Genomic DNA, 23113 nt, shown 5'->3' on the forward strand with positions numbered 1-23113 from the left:
AGAACACTGATTCTTTTTTTTTATGCAATTATGGAAAAACCTTCATGACTACTCGTCTCACCTCGGTTTGTTTTGCTGGGATATACTCTCTGAAAGTGTTTATATTCTTCTGGAGCAGGAAAGTCTTCTACTGGATGGAAAGAATACTTTGACTCAAAATCATCTACAAAAGAAACAGAATATTAATTCATATCACCCTTCTGGCCCTCTGTACCACTTCTCACCCTCCCCTTTTTGGTCTCCATTCATTCTGATGTACGTGAGGGCCTGCCTTGCCCACGAAACCAAGGTTTCTAAGGACAGCATTGCTCTATGTGCCTTGTATGCCCAGAAGATGTGCTCAAAGGCTCTCTACATTAAGGGATTAGTCTTTGGCCTGGTTGTTTTGTTTGTTTTGTTAATCTTCACTCGAGGATATTTTTCCATTTATTTTTAGAGAGAGCGGGAGAGGGAAAGACAGAAACGATGAGAGAAACACATGGATTGGTTGCCTCCTGCCGGGCCCAGCCGGGGAGGAGCCTGTTACTGAGGTATATGCCCTTGACTGGAATCGAACCTGGATTCGATTCAGGTTGATGCTCTATTTACTGACCCAAACCGGCTAAGGCTTGACTTGGTTTTTAAAAATATTTCCACCAAAAATCAGGCATGTAACAGGAAAGGAGCACAGCTGTTTGAATGGGAAGAGAAAAAATATAATTCTTTAACAGCCCCTTAGATACTATCACCATGGAATACCAATGGAACTGAATCTACAAATTGGTAGAAATTAACCTAAAATGGGAATATTTGTCACCAATGAGTGAGAGTTCTGACCAGATAATTCCCTTTTGGCCCAGGTTATCCTCATGTAATTCTGCAACACAACACCTCATGGCCCCTGTGCCACCTTCCATGGCCCCTCCGTAAGAAGGCTCAAATGCTCTATGGGTGTGGCTGGATGACATTCCAAAGGACTTGATCTTTAAAGCAAAAACCCTGGCCCACCTAATCAGAATACACTAGAGCAAGGGTAGACAAGAGTGTTAGGTCTGAAAGGGACTGTACAGATCTTCCCTGGAGTCTAATGATACCTTTGGTTTGGATAACCCATGAACACAGTCAATAGGGTGGTGAAGGCCTGGGGTGAGGGCTGGGCTAGAAGGGATCCATGGGGGCCAAGGGAGACATATTTAATACTTTCAACAATAAAGATTTTAAGAATAAATAACTAAAGAAGTTAACGAGATGAAATTCGAGTTAGAGAGATAGGTTAAAAAAATTATCTTAGGTGAGGCCTAAGATTCATTGATAACCTTGAAGAGTTAATCTGACACACTCCTGATTTAGTCAACCTCATTTCATAGCTAAGGGAAGTGAGGCCCAGAGAGTGAAGCAACTTCCTTAAAGTAATACCAGCTAGTTAGTGGCTTTGGATTACTAGGTAAATATTGTCTACATACTGGGATTTTTGTGTGTGGCAGTTTTATAACTTTTTTGTATAATATCTATTTTATTGATTTTTTACAGAGAGGAAGAGAGAGGGATAGAGAATTAGAAACATCGATGAGAGAGGATCATCGATCAGCTGCCTCTTGCACACCCCCTACTGGGGATGTGCCCGCAACCAAGGTACATGCCCTTGACCAGAATCGAACCCGAGATCCTTCAGTCCGCAGGCTGACACTCTATCCACTGAGCCAAACCGGTTTCGGCAGTTTTATAATTTTCTTCAACAATCAGCAGTGAGTACTCATGCACATTAACTGTAGATTTTTAAAAGCGGTGACAGGTATGTAGGTAACGGACATCCAGAGACTGCGTGGTGAATCTTCTCCTCACTATGGTAGGGACATTCCTTATCCCTTTGGCTCAGGCAGCTTTAAGCCTAGTATCACTGTGTACATCGGAGTTCCATCTCCTTCATGGCAGATGTTTGCATCTCTTCGAGTGCTTCTTGAAACTCACTTCATGGACGTGCTTGTGAATGATGATGGGTCACTAACTCTGATGGCAGAAGGGGCCCTCTTCTTGCCCCCTTCTTTGTGGGAGCCGTTATGCCAGGCCCAAATTGGAAAGAAGGTTTATTTTGTTTTTAAAGGGCCAGAAAGGAGCTTTCCTTCCTAGGGGAATACTCACTTCCTGCCTGAGTAATCCTGAAGAAGATGAAGTCTCTGACTTAAAGGTAATCACACCTAATGATCCTTAGGGAGCAAGAGAATGGCTTTAGAGTTAGCATGACACCTGCTGATTTTACTTCAGTCTAGCCCAAAGCAACCCATGCTTACAATTTGCAAAAGGGAAGGAACATCAATGGATAGGAATTATTATAGAAGTCAGATGTAAAGTCAGGAGAGAAACTGCTGTGAACAACAGATATAAGCGACCATTCCCATTCTACTGGAATCAGGTCACCACAGGAACTATGAGACTACAACAGCTAGCTACTCACCCAAGAAAGACCGGACAGTGGTAATGGAATCTCTGTGGCCATTCCTCAAGGGTGGGGGAGGAGGAGGTGGCGGCCCAGCTGGCGTCCTGGAGGGCGGAGGTGGGGGCTTCCCCCGGTTCAGAGGTTCTGACCCGTGTCGGTATGGTGGTGGGGGAGGGGGAGCATCCCTGGCACCATTTCGGATCATGGGTGGTGGGGGTGGAGGAGCTGCAATTAAAATCCGAAGCAGTTAGGTCTGGCTGTATAGGCTGTGTGAGCCTCTGAGCACCATGTTAAACATCATATTCACTCTCCTCCCATCCCTGCTCTACCAAAGTTCAGAAGAAATGCATGACTCTTCTTCATTTTCCACGACAGTGAGTTAAGAACTCTCTGTATTCTTGATTTTTGCCTTGCTTTTCCATGTCTTCCTCCACAATGGTAATTTAGGGCTGTCTCATACTTAGTCTGTTCTACTGCAAAAAGCCTCCCAAATGTTCTTTTTGCTTCTAATCTCTTGTACGAATCCACTGTGTGCACCGTCAACTCACTCATCTCCCCAAACTTTGCTCAAACTTTTTCAAGAGCTCTGCAGTTCCTACATCATAAAGTTTCAAACTCTTAGCTTCCAATCCAATTGGGTTTCCCCCAATTATCCTCCTTTTTTATACAGTAACCCATTACCTCAGTGAGTCTGATCTCACCTTGTACTCTTCCTTCCTTTTTTTTCTTTCTTTCTTTTTGTTAATCCTCACCCGAGTATGTTTTTTTTCATTGCTTTTCAGAGAGTGGAAGGGAGTGAGGTAGAGAGAAAGTGAAACACTGATGTGAGATATACATCCACTGGTTGCCTCTCTCCTGCAGGCACTTGGACACAGGTATGTACCCTTGACCTGGAATCAAACCCACAACCTGTGGTATGTGGGCCAATGCTCTAACCATTAAGCCATGCCAGCCAGTTCTCCTCTTCCTTTCTTGACTTCTATGCTGGGTTAGGTACCCCTTGTCTGCACTCCCACTGTCACCTCTGTATCACCCCTTGTCTGCACTCCCACTGTCACCTCTGTATCTCAACCATTCTACTATATTGTATTATATGTATTCATTAGATGTGCCACCTCCCAGTATACTGTATATTCATCAAAGTCAGAGCATCGTCCATTCATCTAAGCACCCAACACAACCAAATGTACAGCACATGGTAGGCATTCAATCAACCTTTGCTGAATAAACCAAATTACATATGCATTGCTCTTGTGACTCCTCCCCAATACTTGGAAACGCCATCCCCCTTCCTTTACTACCAAATCCTAGCTATCCTTTAAGGCTCAACTCAAGTTTCCTCTTCTCAAGGCTTTTCCAAAGCAATCTACTCTATTCCAAACTCCCCCTACTTTGGTCTCCCAAAGCATTTATAGGGATGTCACTTTTTAAAAATATATATATTTTTATTGATATCAGAGAGGAAGGGAGAGGGAGAAAGAGAGGAACATCAGTGATGAAAGAGAATCATTCATCGGCTGCCTCCTGTACACACATACACTCCCACTGCCCACTGGGGATCAAGCCACAACCCGGGCCTGTGCCCTGACCTACAAACCAATCATGATCTCCTGGTTCATAGATCAACGCTCCCCAACTCCCTTAAGGGATTTCCATATTTTTATCTCCAAGGCCTCTCTTATTCCTGCATTTGTGAACTCATTCCAATTAGACTTTTACTTTCACCTTTCCTCCACCACTGCACTAATACCCAAAAAGATCCCATGTTGTTTGGAGTCCCCCAAAATGAATCCCATATTGCTGAGACCAATGTCATCTCGGGCTTCAACTTAACTGACCTAGCTGTAGCACTGGACACAACCCTAGAAGAAGTAGATGAGATTGTGTATTCTCTTTACAAAATAGCATGAAAGCAGACAGTGAGGGAGACTAGGACAGCTGCCTGGGGCTTTCTCATATCCAGGAGTTTTGGCTCACTCAATCTTGGAATTTCTCCATCACTTTCTTCCTTTCCCTCCTTCCTTCCTCACGAGGGGCTCTTTCTCAGCTTGTCCTGCTTGGCAGTCTTCATCTCTCTGACCTCTAATCTAGGAGGGCCCCCCGACTTAGACCTCTTCTCTATACTCTACCTGGGTGATCTCACTCAGCACATCGTTTTCAAGATCGTTCACATTTCTCTCTCTAGCCCAGACCTCTCCCCTGAACTTCTGAGTTGATAGCCAATTAATAATTTCCTCTTGAAAGTCTAACAGGCATCTCAAACTTGAGTTGTTCAAAACCGAGTATCTTCCCCCAAACCCGCTGTGGTCCTACCCACCTGCCCAGTTTCTTGCAATAGCTTCATAAGTGGCATCTTTTTGCCACCTGTCTTCCTGCAGTCTGTTCTCAACATAAAAGCTGATATTTTTATTTTTTTAAATATGTCTTTATTGACTTCAGAGAGGGGAAGGGAGAAGGAAGAGAGGGATAGAAACTTCAATAATGAGAGAGAATAATTTATTGGCTGCCTTCTGCTCACTGGGGATCAAGCCACAACCTGGGCTTGTGCCCTGACCGGGAAACAAACCATGATCTCCTGGTTCACAGGTCAACAATGCTCAACCACTGAACCACACCATCTTGACTAAGCTGACCTTTTTAAAGGTAAATATATGCTACTTCTCTGTACCAACCCCTCCAGTGGCTTCCAGTATTAAACAAAGTAAAACCCTAAGTCTTCATAAAGTCTTACAATGTTCTCCCGTGGAAATCTAGCTTTCTGACCCTATGTTCTGCCACTCTTCTCCTCACTCATCCTAGTCTTGTCTCAATGTCTTTGCATTTGCTGCTCTCAGTGCCTGCTTAGCTTATTCTCATTCTGTCTTCAGTCTTTACCAAATTGTTGCTTTACTAGTAAGGCCTTCCCTGACCCTAACCTCATCCCCACCCCTGCAATTGGAAATATCATCACCCCACCCCAGTTTATCGTATCCCCCTTCTTGCTTTGTATTTCTCATGTTATGTATTTACAGACTAATATATATTTTTAATATATTTTTATTAATTCTATAGATGAAGGGAGAGGGGGAGATAGAAACATCAATAATAAGAGAGAATCATTGATTGGCTGCCTCCTGCACACCTCTCCTGGGGAATCAAGCCCACAACCCGGGCATGTGCCCTTGACCGGAATTGAACCTGGGACCTTTCAGTCCATAGGCTGACACTCTACCCATTGAACCAAATCGGCTAGGGCTTAAATATATTTTTTACTAATTTATTTGACTATATCATAGAACAGGATTTTTTTTTTTTTACATTTTCTATTTATTGCTATTTTCCCAACAATAAAGTCTGACTCACAAAAAGGCACTCAATAAACCTGTTGAATGAGTAAGTGGATTCTTATCTCCAATCACTAAAGGAGGGCTCTGGGGGAAAGAGTGAAGAGAAAAGAAGTCAACTCCCAGTGTGTTAGGAAAAAGAGACGTGTCTGCAGGCACTTACCGGCTCCCCGACTGGGGGGCTCGCGGGCTGGGGGGGGCGGCCTGGTACTCTGTAAAGAAGGGGAGACTGAAGTAGGCGGCGGAGGTGCTAGGCCTCTGACGGGCCCTGGTGTCTTCCTATGCAAAGAATTGTGTCTCTGTGGCAGCTCAGGGGCCGACTCATTAGTGGGACTAGAGGGCCCATTGGGGACCCCTGGAGGCTGCCGGTAAGGCGGCGGCGGAGGGGCCAGAGACTGGCCACTTGGTCCCGTTCTCATATTCACAGGGGAAGGAGGTGGTTTGACTGGGGGTGGGGCAGGAGGTCCGTCTCGAGTAGGGTGAAGCCTCTGTCCGGGGGTGGGCGGCAGGGGTTTCTCTCTGTTGTAGGCGGGGGCTTTGTTGCTGTGCATAGGCAGAGGTGCAGGGGGTGCGTTGGCACGCCGCCCTGGTGGTGGCGGAGGAGGGGCAGAGGAGCTGTGCTTCATGCCCGGACTGCTGGTGGTGATAGGCCGAGAGAGGTCCGGTAATGAAGGTCTCTGCATCCGGGGCAGTTCCGGGAGGGAGGCTCGGCCGCTGTCTGCGTCATCTTGAGGGCGCCCACTGGCTGCAGACACGGGAGGCCTTGGGGCAGCAGCTCGAGAACTGGGAACGTGCAGGGCTGGCTTACCAGCGAGGTTCTCTGCAGACAGACCAGACAGCACACTGGGTCAGCAGGGCTGGAGGGCTGCTGGCTAGCATCTCTAAGTCACCCAGCCTCATTACCTGCACAGCGGAGGGAAGTATTTGTATAGGACCAGGTTTTATCTGGCCCGTTAACAAATATTGCTGATATAAATGAATACGTTTTTATGTAATGCCTTTGCTTTAATATACTCTGTAACTCCACTTCTGCTCCCTTTCCTTCCTCCCCCTTCTACCACATTCCTCAACCCCAGATGAACACCTGGGACCGGAAGGAAATGCACGCACTTGGGAAATGTAAGAAAGTACTTCTCAGATACCTGAACCGTCCTTGGCTCCCACAGGGCGGAGCTTCGGCACTCCTCCTTGGAAGAGACCTCCCTTGGGCTGCAGGGCACCTGCTCCAGAGCCATAACCACCACCACTTCCTTTGGGTTCTGGAAAGCATACATTAGAGCTGTCATTTCAAATGGTGATCAAGTTAATCCTGAGGAGAAACTCCTCCTCTATTTGGGTTCTAACTTGTAAACAAATCAATCTTGCTTTTGCCTTTCCATTCAAGAAATAAAAGTGAAGCCTCTCTGTGCCACAGCTTCATGAAGGGACGAAAATCCTGGCTGTGATGAGAGAAAAACTACGAAAGAAACAAGGAGCCAGTCTTCCCTTATTTGGATGGGCCAGAAGGATAACCTGGATAAAGACATATTCAACAGAGTTCTTTGGGCTCTGCTCTCAGTCTGGGATTATAAGGGGGCTAGTGGCCAGGGACACAGGTGTGAGCAAACCCTCCAGTGGCCTTTCAGAATGGACACTTGCAGCAATTATGAAATCACCATTGGCTTCAGCTGAGCAGTTTTTAGGCCTGTAGTGGTCTCCTCAGAGAACAGCCAGGGATGTGCCCTGACAAGCATAAGTAACACTAGTGAGAGTAGGAGCTGGCAGTCTTACTGAGAATGCTTCCCAAAGGTCAAAAAGATGTTCCTTAGGGACGGGAAAAAACTCGCCCACTCAAGACCCAGCAATAAAAATGACAGCCCAGCCAAGTTTCCAAATCAGTCCTAGGCTAGACTCACTCTCAATGACGGGAGCGCTCCGGTCATTGATGTTGGTCACCTTCTTCAGCTTGGTCCCTTTGCAGATGTCCTGTAAGAGGGCGCCTCGACCCCGCTGCTCATCTCGGCTCAGCTTGATCTGCTCTGTGTTTCCCTGGGGGAAGAGCAATGTAGAGAAGTTCACCATAAACAGTCCCCTTCATCACAAGCTTGGGATAACGCCTTAAGCCGAACTGAGGGTTCCAGGAGACGCCTGTCTAACTGAATCAAATATATATGCCACACATCCGCAATGGTAATGTACATCACCATCTTGTTAGTCCTTCTGCTCCTACTGTACCTCCCATTCAGATGTCTCTAACTGGAGGCCTGCAACTCATACTTAATACCTAATGCACAAGGCTTGTGTGTTAGATGCTTTAGATGTATCAGCATCATCAAGGCAAACATCTACTGAACCCCTGCTAGGTGTTAGGTATTGTGCTAAGCACATTACTTTCATTATCTCATTTAAATGTTGAAACAGGCTATGATGAACTACAACAGGCGCACAGGGACAGACAGCAAGATAATGGCCCAGATCTATATAAGAAATAAAAAAAGAATAGATTATTAAATACAAGATGTTAATAACAACTGGGAATTTTTTTGGGGAAAAATAAAGTTAAATACAGTCCTTCCTCACAGCTTATTCTCAAACAATTCTAGCTGAATTACAATATTTCAGTGTAAAAACTACAAAAGTACTATATTTAAAAATTTGCTAAGGGAAGAACATTCTAAACATGACAACTAAAATACAGGGAAAGAAAAGAAGTAAAAGATCAACATATTTGTTTACTACAAATTATTTATTAGGAATATAAGCAAATAAACAGGAAGCAAATAAACAGGAAGCAAATAAACAGGAAGCAAATAAACAGGAAGCAAATAAACTGGAAGGAAAGATCATCTGTGACAAATGTAAGTGTTCTAAATCTATAGAGCGTTAACATACAAAGATGACTTAGGAATCAACAGGATAATAAGCAAAGAATATGAACAACACTATGTAAAAGAAATTAAAGAACCCAGCTGGTATGCTCCATGGTTGAGTGTCAACCTATGAACCAGAAGATCACAGCTCGATTCCCAGTCAGGGCACAGGCCTGGGCTGCTGGCTCAATCCCCAGTGAGGGGCTTGCAAAAAGCTGCCGGTCAATGATTCTTTCTCATCACTGATGTTTCTATCTCTCTTTCCCTCTCCTTTCCTCTCTGAGAAAGAACTTATCTCACAAGGTAGTTTTTAGAAATGACAATACTTTTCAAGAGCCTAGCAGTACTGGTGCATAATAACAGCTCAATGGCCTTATCTGGTTTTGCTCAGTGGATAGAGCATAGGCCCTTGGACTAAAGGGTTGAGGGCATGTACCTAGGTTGTAGACTTGTTCTCAGGTTCCCAGCCCTGGTCAGGGAGCATATGGGAGGCAACCAATGAAGTGTCTGTCTCACATTAAAGTTTCTCTCTCTCTGTCTCTCCCGTCCCTACCACTCTAAAAGTCAATGGAAAAATATCCTCAGGTGAGGATTAACAAGACAAAACATAAAAGTTCAATGCATAGTAGCTAGATTTCATTTGGAAGAGAAACCCACACACAGCAAATTTCTGGAAAGATACACACTGATACTAGCAACAGTTAACTTCTGGTAAGCATTATTTATGTTAATCTGTATTTTCTAGTTTTCCCATAATCTCCTATATAATAAAAAGCTAATATGCAAATAAACTGAATGGCAGAACAATTGAACAACCGGACACTATGATGTGCAGTGACCACCAGGGGGCATGCGTGAAACATGGCGGGCATCAACAGTGGTGGATGGTGGAGCAGATGGCGGGAAAGGAGGGGGGAGGGGGCCAGACCAGGGGTGAGCCTCTGTTGGTTATGTGCATGCACTGCAGTCCTACCCGGCGTTCACACCTGCTGCCTGCGCTGGCCCTGATCACCCCTCAAGGATTCTCCACCTCCCCCAGCTCCTGAAGGGCGATTGGGGCTGACAGCCACTTCTCACATCTGCTGCCAGCAACAGCCCCACTCGCACCCGCAGCCGGCACTGGCACCGGAGCCACCACTCACACCCACTGCTGGTATCGGGCTGCCAATCGGCCCTGAGGGATTCTCTCCCTGTTCCACTGGTTTTAAACATCCCATTACTGACACTTTAAGTCTTTTTACTAATACATTCCATAAACTCCTTTTTTTCTTGATGAAGTGTTAGACTTGATGGATTTGGTTTTAAAAGAACTGATTTGGAGAGGATGAAATGGTAGCAAAGAATCATCCACCAGAAATTGCTACTCCTTTTCTCAGAGATGCCAAAGAAATGATGTACTGACCTTTAAGAACAAAGTTTTAGGAGGAAAACATCAGTTCCTACTCTGATGCCACCTGTCCAAATATCCACTTAGACTGAACCAAGTTAAGAAAACAAGAAGCTATTATGATCCTCAGAAGACCTCTCAAAAACCAGAACTAATTGATAAGACTTGACTTGTTTATTCTCCATCTTCCTGCACCGCAAGTCTTTGAGAGTACCTTTGAGAGTACGGTATGGCTTATACCAGGAAGCATTAAATTCCCATTAAGGTTTTGAGATAGCTGGGTGGAAGGGTTACCCACCTGATTAAAAGTGGAAGGTGGAGGAGGACCAGGAGGGGGTGGAGGGGGAGGAGGAATTGGCATCCTTGCCCAGCTCGCAGTTGGCACTGCTCTCTCTCCGTTTTAATTTGCAGCTTTAGGTCACTCATATACCTGCAAATGAAATAAAAGTTCATGAGAACTTTGCCATTACGGACAGAGTATCAGAAGAACAAGGGGACTGGGCCTGACACCAGGGAAATTAAGCATCTCATTTACTAGTTCCACTGTGATATAGTCCAGGGCTTGGTCAACTTTTTCTATAAAAGGCCAGATAATAAATATTTTAGGTTTTGTAAGGCACATATAGTCTCTGGTGCCTATTATTCTTTTTAATATTTTTAATTAATAAATTTTATTTTTTTAGGTTCAAAGCAAAACTGAACGGAAAGTACAAACAGCACCCATATACCTTGCACCCTCCCCCCCTCAACACACACACACAAGCATCCCCAACTACCTACCCCTTGCAGGGGTCCCTTTGTTACAACGGAATCCATACTGACACCTCATTATCACCCAACGTCCACAGTTCACATTGGAGTCCACTCCTGGTGTACATTCTATGGGTTGTGACAAATGGACAATGCCAACTACCCACTACTGTAGTATCACGGAAGAGTTTCACTGCCCTAAAATAATTTGTGATCCATCTATTCAACTATCCTTCCCCCCAACCTCTGGTGACCACTTATCTATTGTCTCTAGAGAATTGCCTTTTCCAAAATGTCATATAGTTGGAATCGTAACAGGTAGCCTTTACAGACTGGCTTCCTTTACTTAGACATTTAAGTTTCTTCCACGTATTTTCAGGACTGGATAGCTGATTTGTTTTTAGCGCTGAATAATATTCCACTGGGTGTACCTCAATTTATTTATCCATTCACCTACTGAAGGATGTTTTGGTTGCTTCCAATGTTAGCAATTATAAATAAAGCAGCTATAAATGTACTTGTGTGGGCATAAGTTTTCAGCTCATTTGAGAAAATACCTAGGAGCATGATTGCTGGACCACAGGGTAATAAACTGTCAAACTGCCTTCCAAAGTGTCTGTACCATTCTGCATTCCCAAGGGCAATCCTTGTCAGTATGTGGTGTTGTCAGTGCTTTAGATTTTGGGCATTCTAATAGGTGTGTAGTGGATCAATGTGTCAGAAACAGAAGAATCGGTATCTACAGAAACATGAGGCTATGCATATAGTTCAGTGTTCTAAAATTTGTTAACTTGCTGAATTCATTCATGAATTCACCTACCATCCAGTAAATATTTATTGAGCACCCGCCAGATGCCAAAGCATCTAACTAGATAATAAAAGCCTGAGCAACCTTTATAGCTTAACAACCAGAATGACCGGTCGCTATGATGCGCACAGACCACCAGGGGGCAGATGCTCAATGCAGAAGCTGCCCCCTGGTGATTAGTGTGCTCCCACGAGGGAGTGCCGCTCAGCCAAAAGCCAAATTCACGACTGGCGACTGGTGAGTGTAGCAGAGGCGTGGTGGAGCCTCTCTGCCTCCGTGGCAGCGCTAAGGAGGAGCAAGCCAAGCAGTAAAGAGCAGTGAGGTGGGCAGTAAGGAACAAGGGGCCCAGACTGCGAGAGGGTGCAGGTTGTGCTGAGGGAAGACACTCCCCCACACACACAAATTTCGTGCACCAGGCCTCTAGTTGTTCTGTAACAGTGGTTCTCAGCTGGGTGACTTTGTCCCCCAGGAGACATTTAGCAATGACAACAATGAGGGATGCTACTGGCATCTAGTGGACAGGAAACAGGATGCTGCTAAACCTTCTATAATACACAGGACAGCTCTCTCCTCCCAACAAAGAATTATCCAGGCTAAAATGTCAATAATGTTGAGGTTGCCCAGCTGGTGAGGCTCAGTGGATGAGTGTCAATCTATAAACCATCAGGTCATGGTTCAATTCCCAGTCAGGGCACATGCCTGGGTTGTGAGCTCGACCCCCCAGTGTGGGGGTGTACAGGAGGCAGCCAATCAATGTTAACAAAAGTTATACTTGTAACATTTTCTATGTTTATTGATATTCTCTAATTTTTCCCATAGTTTTAGTACAGTAAAAATATTTTAATGATATCATTAACCATTTAATGAAATGACAAGCCATTCACAATGTATTAGTAATATCAGATTAGAAATCAGTAGATATATATAAAAAAAGAGGTTGTGCTCTCATCATCGATGTTTCTATCTCTCCCTCTCCCTCTCCCTTCCTCTCTGAAATCAATGAAAATATTTAATACTACTAATAATGCTGAGATGAATAAATCCTGTTCTAGAAGCTGAACAAGTTTCTACAATCTTGGGCTTACATTCTAGTGGAAGAGAGAAATAAGAAACAAATATAATCTCATTATCTCAGTTGCTGATAAGTAAAACACACACATCAGAAAACCACCACGGGGGAATGTAGGGACAGGGTGAAATATAGTGTTCTTTAGATAGAAGTGCTGGGAGAGGAGGCCAGAGATGAGTGGATGGCTCATCAAAGAAGTGTCTCCATGAGCAGAGCAAGTTCTATGACCATTTAAGAGAAGAGCATTCCAAAAAGAATTAACAGCAAGTGAAAAGCCACTGAGATGGGGATGAGCTTGGTGAGTTGGAGAACTAGTGAGGAGGCCAGGGTAGTTAGAATACAGTGAAAAGAGTGGCAGAAAATGAAATTGGAGGCCTCCAAATCCAAAAGTACAATAGTATCCTTCTCCATTTTACATGCCTATAATACTCAGAAGTCTAAAGGAACCAACAGCTTCACACCTACAGGAAACCATAAGTTCAATCAGTGATTTCATTAATCCCAGACTGCTCTTGATCTTCTGGTTTAAGCACAACTAGGGACCTATGTACCAACTGGAAGCTTTCCAGAGTTAAAAGTTACCTGATGATAATCTGCCTTCCTGTTGACCTGCCCTTCAACTTTGCTCTGAGCAGCAGTACAGCATGAGAGGCAGGAGCCCATTACCACAGTGGTAATGGCACCCAGCTCCTAAGCTAAAGAACCGGGACCTGGGAGAAGAGCCAGAAGGTACCTAAGAGTATTCACATGCCACTCTAGGAGACTAACCAACAGCAGGAGCCAAACAGATCCCTATAATTACATGGGAACTGATGTCAACACAGAATTATGAACACCCTCCATGTGTTCTATGGCAGATTGCAGTAGAGGGTCTCCACTTGTATTTTTGGTTTAAAATACAAGGAAACAGACGAATAACTTCCATGTTATACAAAGTCTACTACCCTCCGCACCCCCGAAGGCTTTGTATAATGTGAAAATAGTCCTCAGCACTCTCCTCTCAATGGAGAAGGCGCTACCTCCCCCTTGAAATTCAATTCAGTCAAACCTCTGGTGAAACAGATTTCTATCACGATGGAATTAATTAAAATTTCAAGGTTACTCCATGAAGAGGGGTTGGGGGAATTGTATTTCCAACTGCAGGCATTTTTCAATCATGGACAATTCAACTATGCAGCAAATCTGATTGTCCAACAAGTATAAAAAAATCACATACCCACTGTGAATATTTAAACTGAAAATCTACAACTAAATCTGGATGTTTTATTCTTTAGATCAATGATTTTTCAGTTACAAGCAGCACATAACCCTGGAAGACAAAAGGAAGGAAGCAGAACAATGATATATTACTACATGATGAAATCCTTTCACATATAATTTCTCTAATAAAAACATAAGTATATATCCCAATAATTCAGCTTTTCTCCATGACTCTTTCCTCTTGTCCCAAGATACTTTTTAAAAGCCCTAAAAATGTAAAGTCAGGAATCTACTTATTCACATACTACTCGATGTGGTAAATATTAGGTACCACAGGTTATCCCCAAATACAGGGTAACCCAGGAGCCAAGTCCTCTTATCTAAAGTGATGGCAGCCCTAGCCAGTTTGGCTCAATGGATAGAGCATCAGCCTGCAGACTGAAGGGTGGAGTCTGGTCAAAGGCACATATCTTAGTTGCAGGCTTAAACCCCAGCCTCAGTTGGCCTGTGTGGGAGGCAATCAATCAATGTTTCTCTCTCACCAATATTTCTCTGTGTGTCTCCCCTTCCCTTCCACTCTCTCTAAAAATAAATGAAAAAATATTCTTAGGTGAAGATTAACAACTACCACAAAATCTTTAAGTGTTTAAAAAAAAAAAAAAAGATTCCTGGATTTGGACAGTGAAATAATGCAGAAAGTAGCTCAATGTTCATAACTAATATTTCCTCCCCACCCACACATCTCAGGAACCAGTGGACTTAGAAATGTTGGCTAAAAAATGGAGTCACACAAGGTCAAAGTTACTACCATCAGCCAGCATTTAACTAGAGAGGAGAGGAATTAATCAGATGAAGAACACACATTCTAATTTAGAAATCCAGACCAAAGCAATACAGACTAAAACATAGTCTGAATACAAAAGCAAAATTAGAGGAAGCCCAAGGCGTTTGCCTTGGAGATTTAAGATAGCAATGAATCTTTGGAAGTACCTTATAAAACAATTTCCAAACTTGTCTGAAGTCAACACACAACCTCAGGCATTTGTTAAAAAACAAACAAACCAAAGAGATCCCTGGGCCCTAATCTTTTACCTTCTAAAGTCCTAAGTTTCCAAGGAGAGAGAATTTATATTCAACAATTCTTGATGGTAGGAAGTCTGGAAATACTAAAGGAGTATTAGTAATCAACTGCACAGACACTATCTGAATAGCTAGCCACAAGAATAAGCTAATAAGCCGAAACCAGTTTGGCTCAGTGGATAGAGCGTCGGCCTGTGGACTGAAAGGCCCGGGTTCGATTCTGGTCAAGGGCACGTACACCTTGGTTGCGGGCACATCCCCAGGGTGTGCAGGAGGCAGCTGGTCGATAAATCTCTCTTATCGACGTTTCTAACTCTCTATCCCTCTCAATTCCTCTCTGTGTAAAAATCAATAAAATATATTTTCAAAAAATAAAATTAACAAGGACAGCAATCTACTAAAAAAAATCACTCAAATGAGAAATATGCCAAAGAATAAAATAATACTAAAAAAAGGAAAAAAAGGAAAAAAAGAATAAGCTAATGAGTATATTGGCTAAACAAGAATATGCTGCATGCATTTTTATCATAAAACATCATTAAAATTATGCTGAGAGATCTTTTTCTTAAAGACATAAACAAACAAAAACTCATACATAAAAACAAAGAAACTAGGAAAGGAGAAACACCAGAAAGAGAGATATCAATAAAATTTTGGAAGCTGGAAAACGGAAGCATTAGTGATAAAATAACTTTACAGAAAGGAAAATGCTAAACACTTGCAGTGGGAAGAAGCAGATTCCTACCACAGAATTCCAGAAAAAGCTCAGAAATTGGAGGCACTTAGTACCTCTGGATTAGGGGTGTCGAACTCAATCAGAGAAGGGGCCAAAATCTAAAATCCAGCCTAAATCGCGGGCCGAATGGTTTACTGAACAGTCATAAACTGTCATTGTGATGGAAACGCAGCGGAGTGCAGTGATGACAGCGCAGTGCGGGCCACATTGCAAGGCCTGGCGGGACGGATTTGGCCCGCGGGCCTTGTGTTTGACACATGTGCTCTGGATGGAGGAAAAGAGGAGGGGCTAAAACTGTAGAACTGGTTACAAATCCATAAAAGAAATAGATTCCTCCATCCCCTTTCCCTTGCCCATACTGCCAGGCAGAAGATTGGAGAAGTTGAATCAGAAGGCCTCTGAACCAAGGCACAAGTCACAGCTAAGGGCAGGAGTGCCAAGCGGAAAATAGGGGGATCAAATAAAAATCTGCCTTTTCCTCTCCTCTCCTTCTCTCTTTTCTACCTTGGCTCCAAAAACACCGCTGCTGAGCCTATGCTCCCCGGGCAGAGTGGAGATCCTCTCTGGGGAAGCTGACCAGCCACCAATCACTCTGAAGTGGCGCCCACCCCTGGATGAGCCAGGGCTCCATACTCAGCACAAGCGCCTCATTTTTAAAAATGAACAGGTAGACAAGAATTACCAGGCATAAAAAGAAGTGTTAGTGAAGATGATAAAATATGTATGTAAAGCATTTAGCTATAGCAGGCACTTAATAAAGTTTTTATTATTATGCAAAAAAAAAAAAAGAAGAAAAAAAAAGAATTACCAGGCATATTGCCAAAACCAGTTTGGCTCAGTGGATGAAGCATTGGCCTGCAGACTGAAGGGTCCTGGGTTCGATTCCGGTCAAGGGCATGTACTTGGTTGTGGGTATATCCCCAGTAGGAGATGTGCAGGAGGCAACTGATCAATGTTTCTCTCTCATCGATATTTCTAACTCTCTGTCCCTCTCTCTTCCTCTCTGTAAAAAATCAATAAAATATATATAAAAGAAAAAAAAAAGACATATGAAGGCATATGAAGAAAACCTCTGATATGGAAGTAGGAATCAAAGTTAACAAAACAGAATGTGACAACATACAAAAATATTTATACATAAAATTCTGAGCTTCTGGGCTTTTGGCTCAGAGGAGGCTTAGGCGCAACTTTCTTCAGTCATCCTGAGTCTGGGTTCATCCAACACAAGCCACCTCCACTACCCATGCCACTAAAGTCTGCCCCAACAGGATCAAAGGCATATCCCTGAGGTGCCCTGACTCCTAAGAATGGCCCCCTGGGTCTGTCTCCAAGAAAAGATTGGTGATGTCATTGCCAAGGCAGCCAGTGAATGGAAGGGTGTAAGGATTACAGTGAAACTGACCATTCAGAACAGACCAAGATTGATCATCAAATGACTGCCAGGAGACAGAAGCAAAAACACATATGCACAGTGGAAATGTTCACTTTTGATGAGATTGTCCACATTGCCTGGTAGATGCAGTACCGATATTTAGCTAGAAACCCCTGGAACCATTAAAGAGATCCTGAGCTATTACACTTGATTCTAGAACGTGAGTCTTAAATTCAATGCTAATGGAAGCAGACTGCCTAGTGTGACCTGAATCTCTGCCACGTGGGTGTAACCAAACAATGTTCACCACATCAGAGCTTACCCTACACCACAGGTCAAATATCTGAGGAACTTCCAGGTCATGACCAAAATTAATTGTAAAGGTAAGCACAAAAATAGAGGGATAAGTCTTCAAATCAGTTACCCGAGACCCTTATTAGGACTTGTTTTTAAAGTACTAACTCAAAAACAAAAAATAACTAATATCTGTTAAGAAACATCTTTAGAAATTCTAAGAAACTATTAATTAGATTAAAAGGTGATTACAAGCCCTGGCTGATTCAAGGGCACATGCCTGGATTTCAAACTTGATCCCCAGTGGGGGGCATGCAGGAGGCAACCAGTCAATGATTCTCTCTCATCACTGATGTTTCTATCTCTCTCCTCCTGTCCCTTCCTCTTCAAAATAAATAAAAATATGGTTTAAAAAAAAAAAAAAAAAGGTGATAAGATGAGCTGAGACCTAGTTAATGACCAAAAATTCTTCTCATTCCAGGCTAGCCACATCTCATCATATTACCAGCCCTCAGCTTCCATGTGTCATTCTGCATTAGCACATCCCAAATACCTATATATATTAAAGCCTAAGTGACAGGACGGCCGGCTGGTAGCTCTGACCACTGGGGGGCAGATGCTCAACGCAGGAGCTGCCCTCTGGTGGTCAGTGCACTCCCACAGCGGGAGTGCCACTCAGCTGACCAAAGGGCACCAGGCGCCAGGTTGATGGCTGGTGAGCACAGCTGTGGCCACGGGAGCCTCTCCTATGGACATGCCCACTGCATGCCTGAGCAGGCACGGCGGGGCTGGGACGAGCAGGAGCAGCGTGGCACCCAGCCTGGGCTCAGGTTCCTTCCCAGCCACCTGCCACTTTGTTCACAGATTGTCATGGACAGCAGGCTGGAGCCCAGTGAGCTGGCAGGTAAGGCTGGGCTTCAGCAGCATGAAGGTCCTCTGATCCTGCAGGCCAGGCCGAGGGACCCTACCAGTGCACAGATTCATGCACCGGGCCTCTAGACCATATATATATATATTCCTAATTGACCGTTCAACCAGTAGCTATGACACACACTGACCACCAGGGGCTGACATTCAACACACAGGCATGGAAACATGGAACAGACTGATGAATCTCAGAGGGAAGGGGGAGGGAAGAGGGTGGTAAGAAATTAACTGAAGATCTTATATGCATACTAGAAGTCCTATGCCCTCTCAAAATCTGGGACTCCTTGGGGGATGTTGGAGAGCCGATTTTAGCTGATCCCCGCAGGCCAGGCCAAGGGAACACACCGGTACACAAATCCATGCACCAGGCCTCTAGTAAAAGTAAGAAAACATATACTGAGAGCAGTGAGAAGTAAGGCAAATCCAGTGATGACAGTCTCCAGTATGAAAATGCCTGAAAGAAAACTGAAACAGATGTTCCATGAAATGTTGATCCAGACTTCACATGGAGAAAAGTGTCATGCCTCGTTTCAAAGATAATATATTAAGTCCCAACTCACCACAGATAATCTACTAACAAAGCCATGACTTTCATTGTTGAGGAATCTCTTCTCTGTCACTCTAATACCCTTACACAGATGTTCCTGGCTGAAATGCTAGAAAAATTTGCACATTTTTCATTCCTTGATCACTAGTGATGGGCAGCTAAACCAAGAGTCTAATTTAAGTTATGAAAATAGGGCAAGCTGATCCAGTTACATAATAAAGGTACTAAATCAAACAGACTCATCTGGGCTTTAAGGAAGAGTACGGTAATTTCTGAAAAAAGTCAATATTCTTGCAGATAAAAATGCTTTCATGCTTTTCATAATGGCCCTTGGGCTACTGATTCATTTGTATGTCCAACAAGAGCCATGTGTCACGTTAAGACATATAGTCTAGATGAAGGGTATGACAGATTATTATATTCACAAGTTCATAATAAGAACATCTGTGCTCTTTCTCTAGTCCCATAAGGCTTACCAAAAAAATAGTCAATGTTCCCTAAAAGTAGATTTTGTTTTCTAAAGAGTAGGTTTAGCAAACTAACACTCCATCATCCCCATAATCTAAGAATTGCTCCCCAGGCCCTGGCCTAGTAGCTCAGTTGATTTGAATGTCGTCCCCATATATCAAGGTTGCAGGTTAGATCCCTTGTCAGGAGACATATGAGAATCAACCAGTGAATGCAAAATAAGTGGAACAACCAATCAACGTCCCCCCCACCCACTTCTTCTCTCTCTCTAAAACTAAAAATAAAACAATTGTTCCCCAATAATCACTAATATCTAAACCAATTCCTAAAAACCTAAAATCTTAAGACCTAATCCAGCCACACAAGTTTAATTTGCAGGACCTAAAAAAAATTTTTTTTTTTAAAATCAACACTAAAATAGGATTTATCCAGGAAAATTCTTATAGAAAACTTGTTCCACTATATAAGCATCAAATTTATTATATTAATGATTTAACATTAACACCAGTAAACTAATATCTGTGGGAAGAATTGACAGAATTAAATCTCTACCATAAAGGTTGCACTCAAAATTCACTAAGCCATTTATTCATTTTTGGACAGCTCATACTCCTGAAGCCTTGCCTCTTCCCTCTCTGCTTTTCACTCCCTAAGCTCCCAACACACTGGGACTGCCTTCAATTTTTCAAAGCAGCCATGTTCTTTCCCTCTTCAAAATCTTCACCTGTGCCTTGTCCACTACCTAAAACAGTCTTTTATTCTCCCCTCATCCTTTAGGTTTCAGCCTTAAAAATCAATTCCTGCCCAGCTGGCATGGCTCAGTGGTTGATATCAACCTATGAACCGGGAGGTCATGATTCAATTCCCAGCTGCACAAGCCCAGGCTGCTGGCTGGATCCCGTGTGGGGTGTGCAGGAGGCAGCCGATCAATATTCTCTCTCATCATTGATGTTTCTATCTCCTTCTCCCTTCCTCTCTAAACTCAATAAAAATATGTTTTAAAAAATCAATTCCTGCCGAGACCAGTTTGGCTCAATGGATAGAGCGTCGGCTTGGGGACTGAAGGGACCGGGGTTCGATTCCGGTCAAGGGCATGTACCTTGGTTGCGGGCATATCCCCAGTAGGGGGTGTGCAAGAGGCAGCTGATCGATGACTCTCTCTCATCCATGTTTCTGGCTTTCTGTCTCTCTCCCTTCCTCTCTGTACAAAATCAATAAAATATTTTTTTTTTAATTAAAAAATAAAAATAAAAAATCAATTCCTCAGAGAAGAAGGAAGAGGCGGAGAGAGAAGCAGCCATGTGAAAGAGACACATTGGTTGGTTGCCTCCTGCATGCCCCAACTGGAGGGGTGGGGGGAAGGAATCAAATGTGCCACCCTTCAGTGTGCCAGCCAACTCTCTAACCACTGAGAACCCCAGCGAGGGCTCCAACGCATTCACAGCAGAAGTAGTTTGTGTAATGGACCTTCCCCACTAGACCATGATTGCATGAGTGCAGGGACTGAGTCAGTTTTGTTACTGCTGTAACTCCAGCACCTAGCCCGGTTCTTGGCACATAGCAGCTCAACAATTCTTGTCACGGTTTGGGTCAGTGGATAGAGCATCGGCCTGCGGATTGAAGGGTCCCAAGTTCGATTCCAGTCAGGGACACATGCCCAGGTTGTGGGCTCAATCCCCTGTGGGGTCATGAGGAGACAGCCAATCAATGACTCTCTCTCATCATCGATGTTTCTATATCTCTCTCCCTCTTCCTTCCTCTCTGAAATCAAAATATATTTTTAAAAAATTCTTGTCAAAAAAGTAAATAACAAGGCCCCCTTCCAAAAAAATCAGCTTCAGCAACTCTACTTATATGGGGTGAGCAAAAGTAGGTTATAGTTGTGAGTATGCAAAACAGGGAATTTATTGTTGTATTATTATTATTAATTGATTTTTAGACAGAGAGGAAGGGAGAGGAAGAGAGACAAAAACGGCCACGTGGGAGTGAAATATTGCTTGCTGCCTCCTATGTGCGCCATACTGTGGACTGAATCCACACCAGGGCATGTACCCTGACTGGGAATTAAACAGGCAACCTTTCTGTGCGGGACAACTCCCAACCAACTGAGCCACACCGGCCAGGGCTATTCTTATATTGATATTTATTAACTATTGTATTATTTTCCATATGAACAACTGTCAACCTATTTTTCCCTACGCCAGTAACTTACCCTACAGTCACCCACACAAAAGGCCAAATCTATACGATTATTCCCTGGAGCAACGTTTGTCATAGCAGATGACTGGAAACGTTTAAAATGTAAACCAGTGCCAAGGCCCATATAGCTCAGTTGGTTGGAGCATCATCCCGTGCAGCAAAGGGTCCTTGGTTCAATTCCCAGTCAGGGCACATACTCAGTTTGTGGGTTCACAGTTAGAGGGATTATTGGGAGAAAAAAGGAATTATGGAATTCAGAGTTCCTATAAGCATAGAAAGTAGGTTAATGCATTTGTACTAAAGACATATTATAAACTGAGGGGCCTCAAAATCTAAATGGAGCTTAACTTGAATCCACAAATTAAAAAACCTAAAATTTTTTTTAAAAATCAATTATAAGAACGGGGAGGAAAGCTATACACATTCCTTAAAATACAAATTTGCCCATTTGTGAAATATAATGAACAACATAAACTGATGAACAAAAATAGAACCAGAGACATAGAAGCATCAGATTGTCCAATCTATGAGGGAAGACAGGTGTGGGGCGGGGAGGGGAGTGGCAGGAGTAAGAGATCAACCAAAGGACTTGTATGCATGCATATGCCCATAACCAATGGACACACAGAGTAGGGGGGTGAGGGCATGTGCTGGGGCATGGGAGCGGCAGGGGAGAGGTCAAGGGGGAATAAGGAGACTCATGTAATACTTTAAACCAGTGTTTCCCAAACTTTGACATATGTGTACCCCTTCTATAATTTTTATAACGCTGAGTACCCCTCGTACTCATGAGAACGCAGCTAAGCACGGTGCAGTGCATATCCCCACCAAACTCCGGTGCAACGCGTACCCCCACCAAACTCTTCCCGTACCCCTGGGGGTACGTGTACCACACTTTGGGAAACACTGAACAATAAAGAATTTAAATAAATAAATAAAAATACAGATTCGCCAAACTTCAAGATACACTTCAGGAAAGAAAGATCTGAGACTTGTTTAAACACAACTCTAATTTGTTACCACAATCAAAGCCCTGGGCAAGAGTTAAAGCCTTTGAATCTGGCCCCAGCTGGGTGGTTCAATTGGTCAGAACATCGTCCAGTACACCAAAAAGGATGCAGGTTCGATTCCTGGTCAGGGCACATACCTAGATTGTGGGAGCATGCAGGAGGCAACCAATTGATATTTATCTCTCACATTAATGTTTCTCTCTCCCTTTCTCTCTAAAAATCAATAAACATATCCTCAGATGAGGATTTTTAAAACACACACACACACACACACACACACACACACACACACACTAAAATCTTTGGATCTGAACCAGTTGAGTCTCCCAACCCTGCACATGAGGAACAGAATCCACTGGACTGATGATGGCATGAGGAAGCCAAATCTAGGGCCACCAACAAGAGGACTTATCTTGGGGTCTCCCATGTGACAAGAACCACTGTCATACAGTACAAGAAATGATCATAATAATCCATCCCAAGACCTATCAGAGGCACTGTTATCTTCAAAGGGCATTTACTAAGTAGAACAAAGTATTGAGTATAGCCATTCTAAATTGTTATAACTTTGCCAAGCCTAAGTGGCAAGTTAGAAGCCAATTCCTGGCTCTATTTGATAACTGATTTGCCTCCACCAGCTCTTTCCACATGTTAAATCAAAATCTAAGACTGACACAGACA

General features: G+C 43.5%; 1 protein-coding gene across 2 annotated transcripts in view; it reads right to left on the reverse strand.

Moving 5' to 3' along the window:
• The window catches only part of WIPF2 (WAS/WASL interacting protein family member 2), a 31458-nt gene that overhangs the window by 3939 nt on the left and 4406 nt on the right, over positions 1 to 23113 (reverse strand). For both annotated transcript variants that reach the window (XM_036407854.2, XM_036407857.2), the window contains exons 2-7: positions 10271 to 10402; positions 7632 to 7764; positions 6879 to 6995; positions 5900 to 6556; positions 2432 to 2638; positions 62 to 163 (exon numbers count right to left, since the gene is read on the reverse strand). In XM_036407854.2, the coding sequence (XP_036263747.1) occupies positions 62 to 163; positions 2432 to 2638; positions 5900 to 6556; positions 6879 to 6995; positions 7632 to 7764; positions 10271 to 10333 (1279 nt within the window). In that variant the 5' untranslated portion in view covers positions 10334 to 10402. The remainder of the gene's footprint in view (positions 1 to 61; positions 164 to 2431; positions 2639 to 5899; positions 6557 to 6878; positions 6996 to 7631; positions 7765 to 10270; positions 10403 to 23113) is intronic.

The sequence above is a fragment of the Pipistrellus kuhlii genome, unplaced genomic scaffold, assembly GCF_014108245.1.
Source record: "Pipistrellus kuhlii isolate mPipKuh1 unplaced genomic scaffold, mPipKuh1.p scaffold_m20_p_37, whole genome shotgun sequence".
Lineage (NCBI taxonomy): Eukaryota > Metazoa > Chordata > Mammalia > Chiroptera > Vespertilionidae > Pipistrellus > Pipistrellus kuhlii.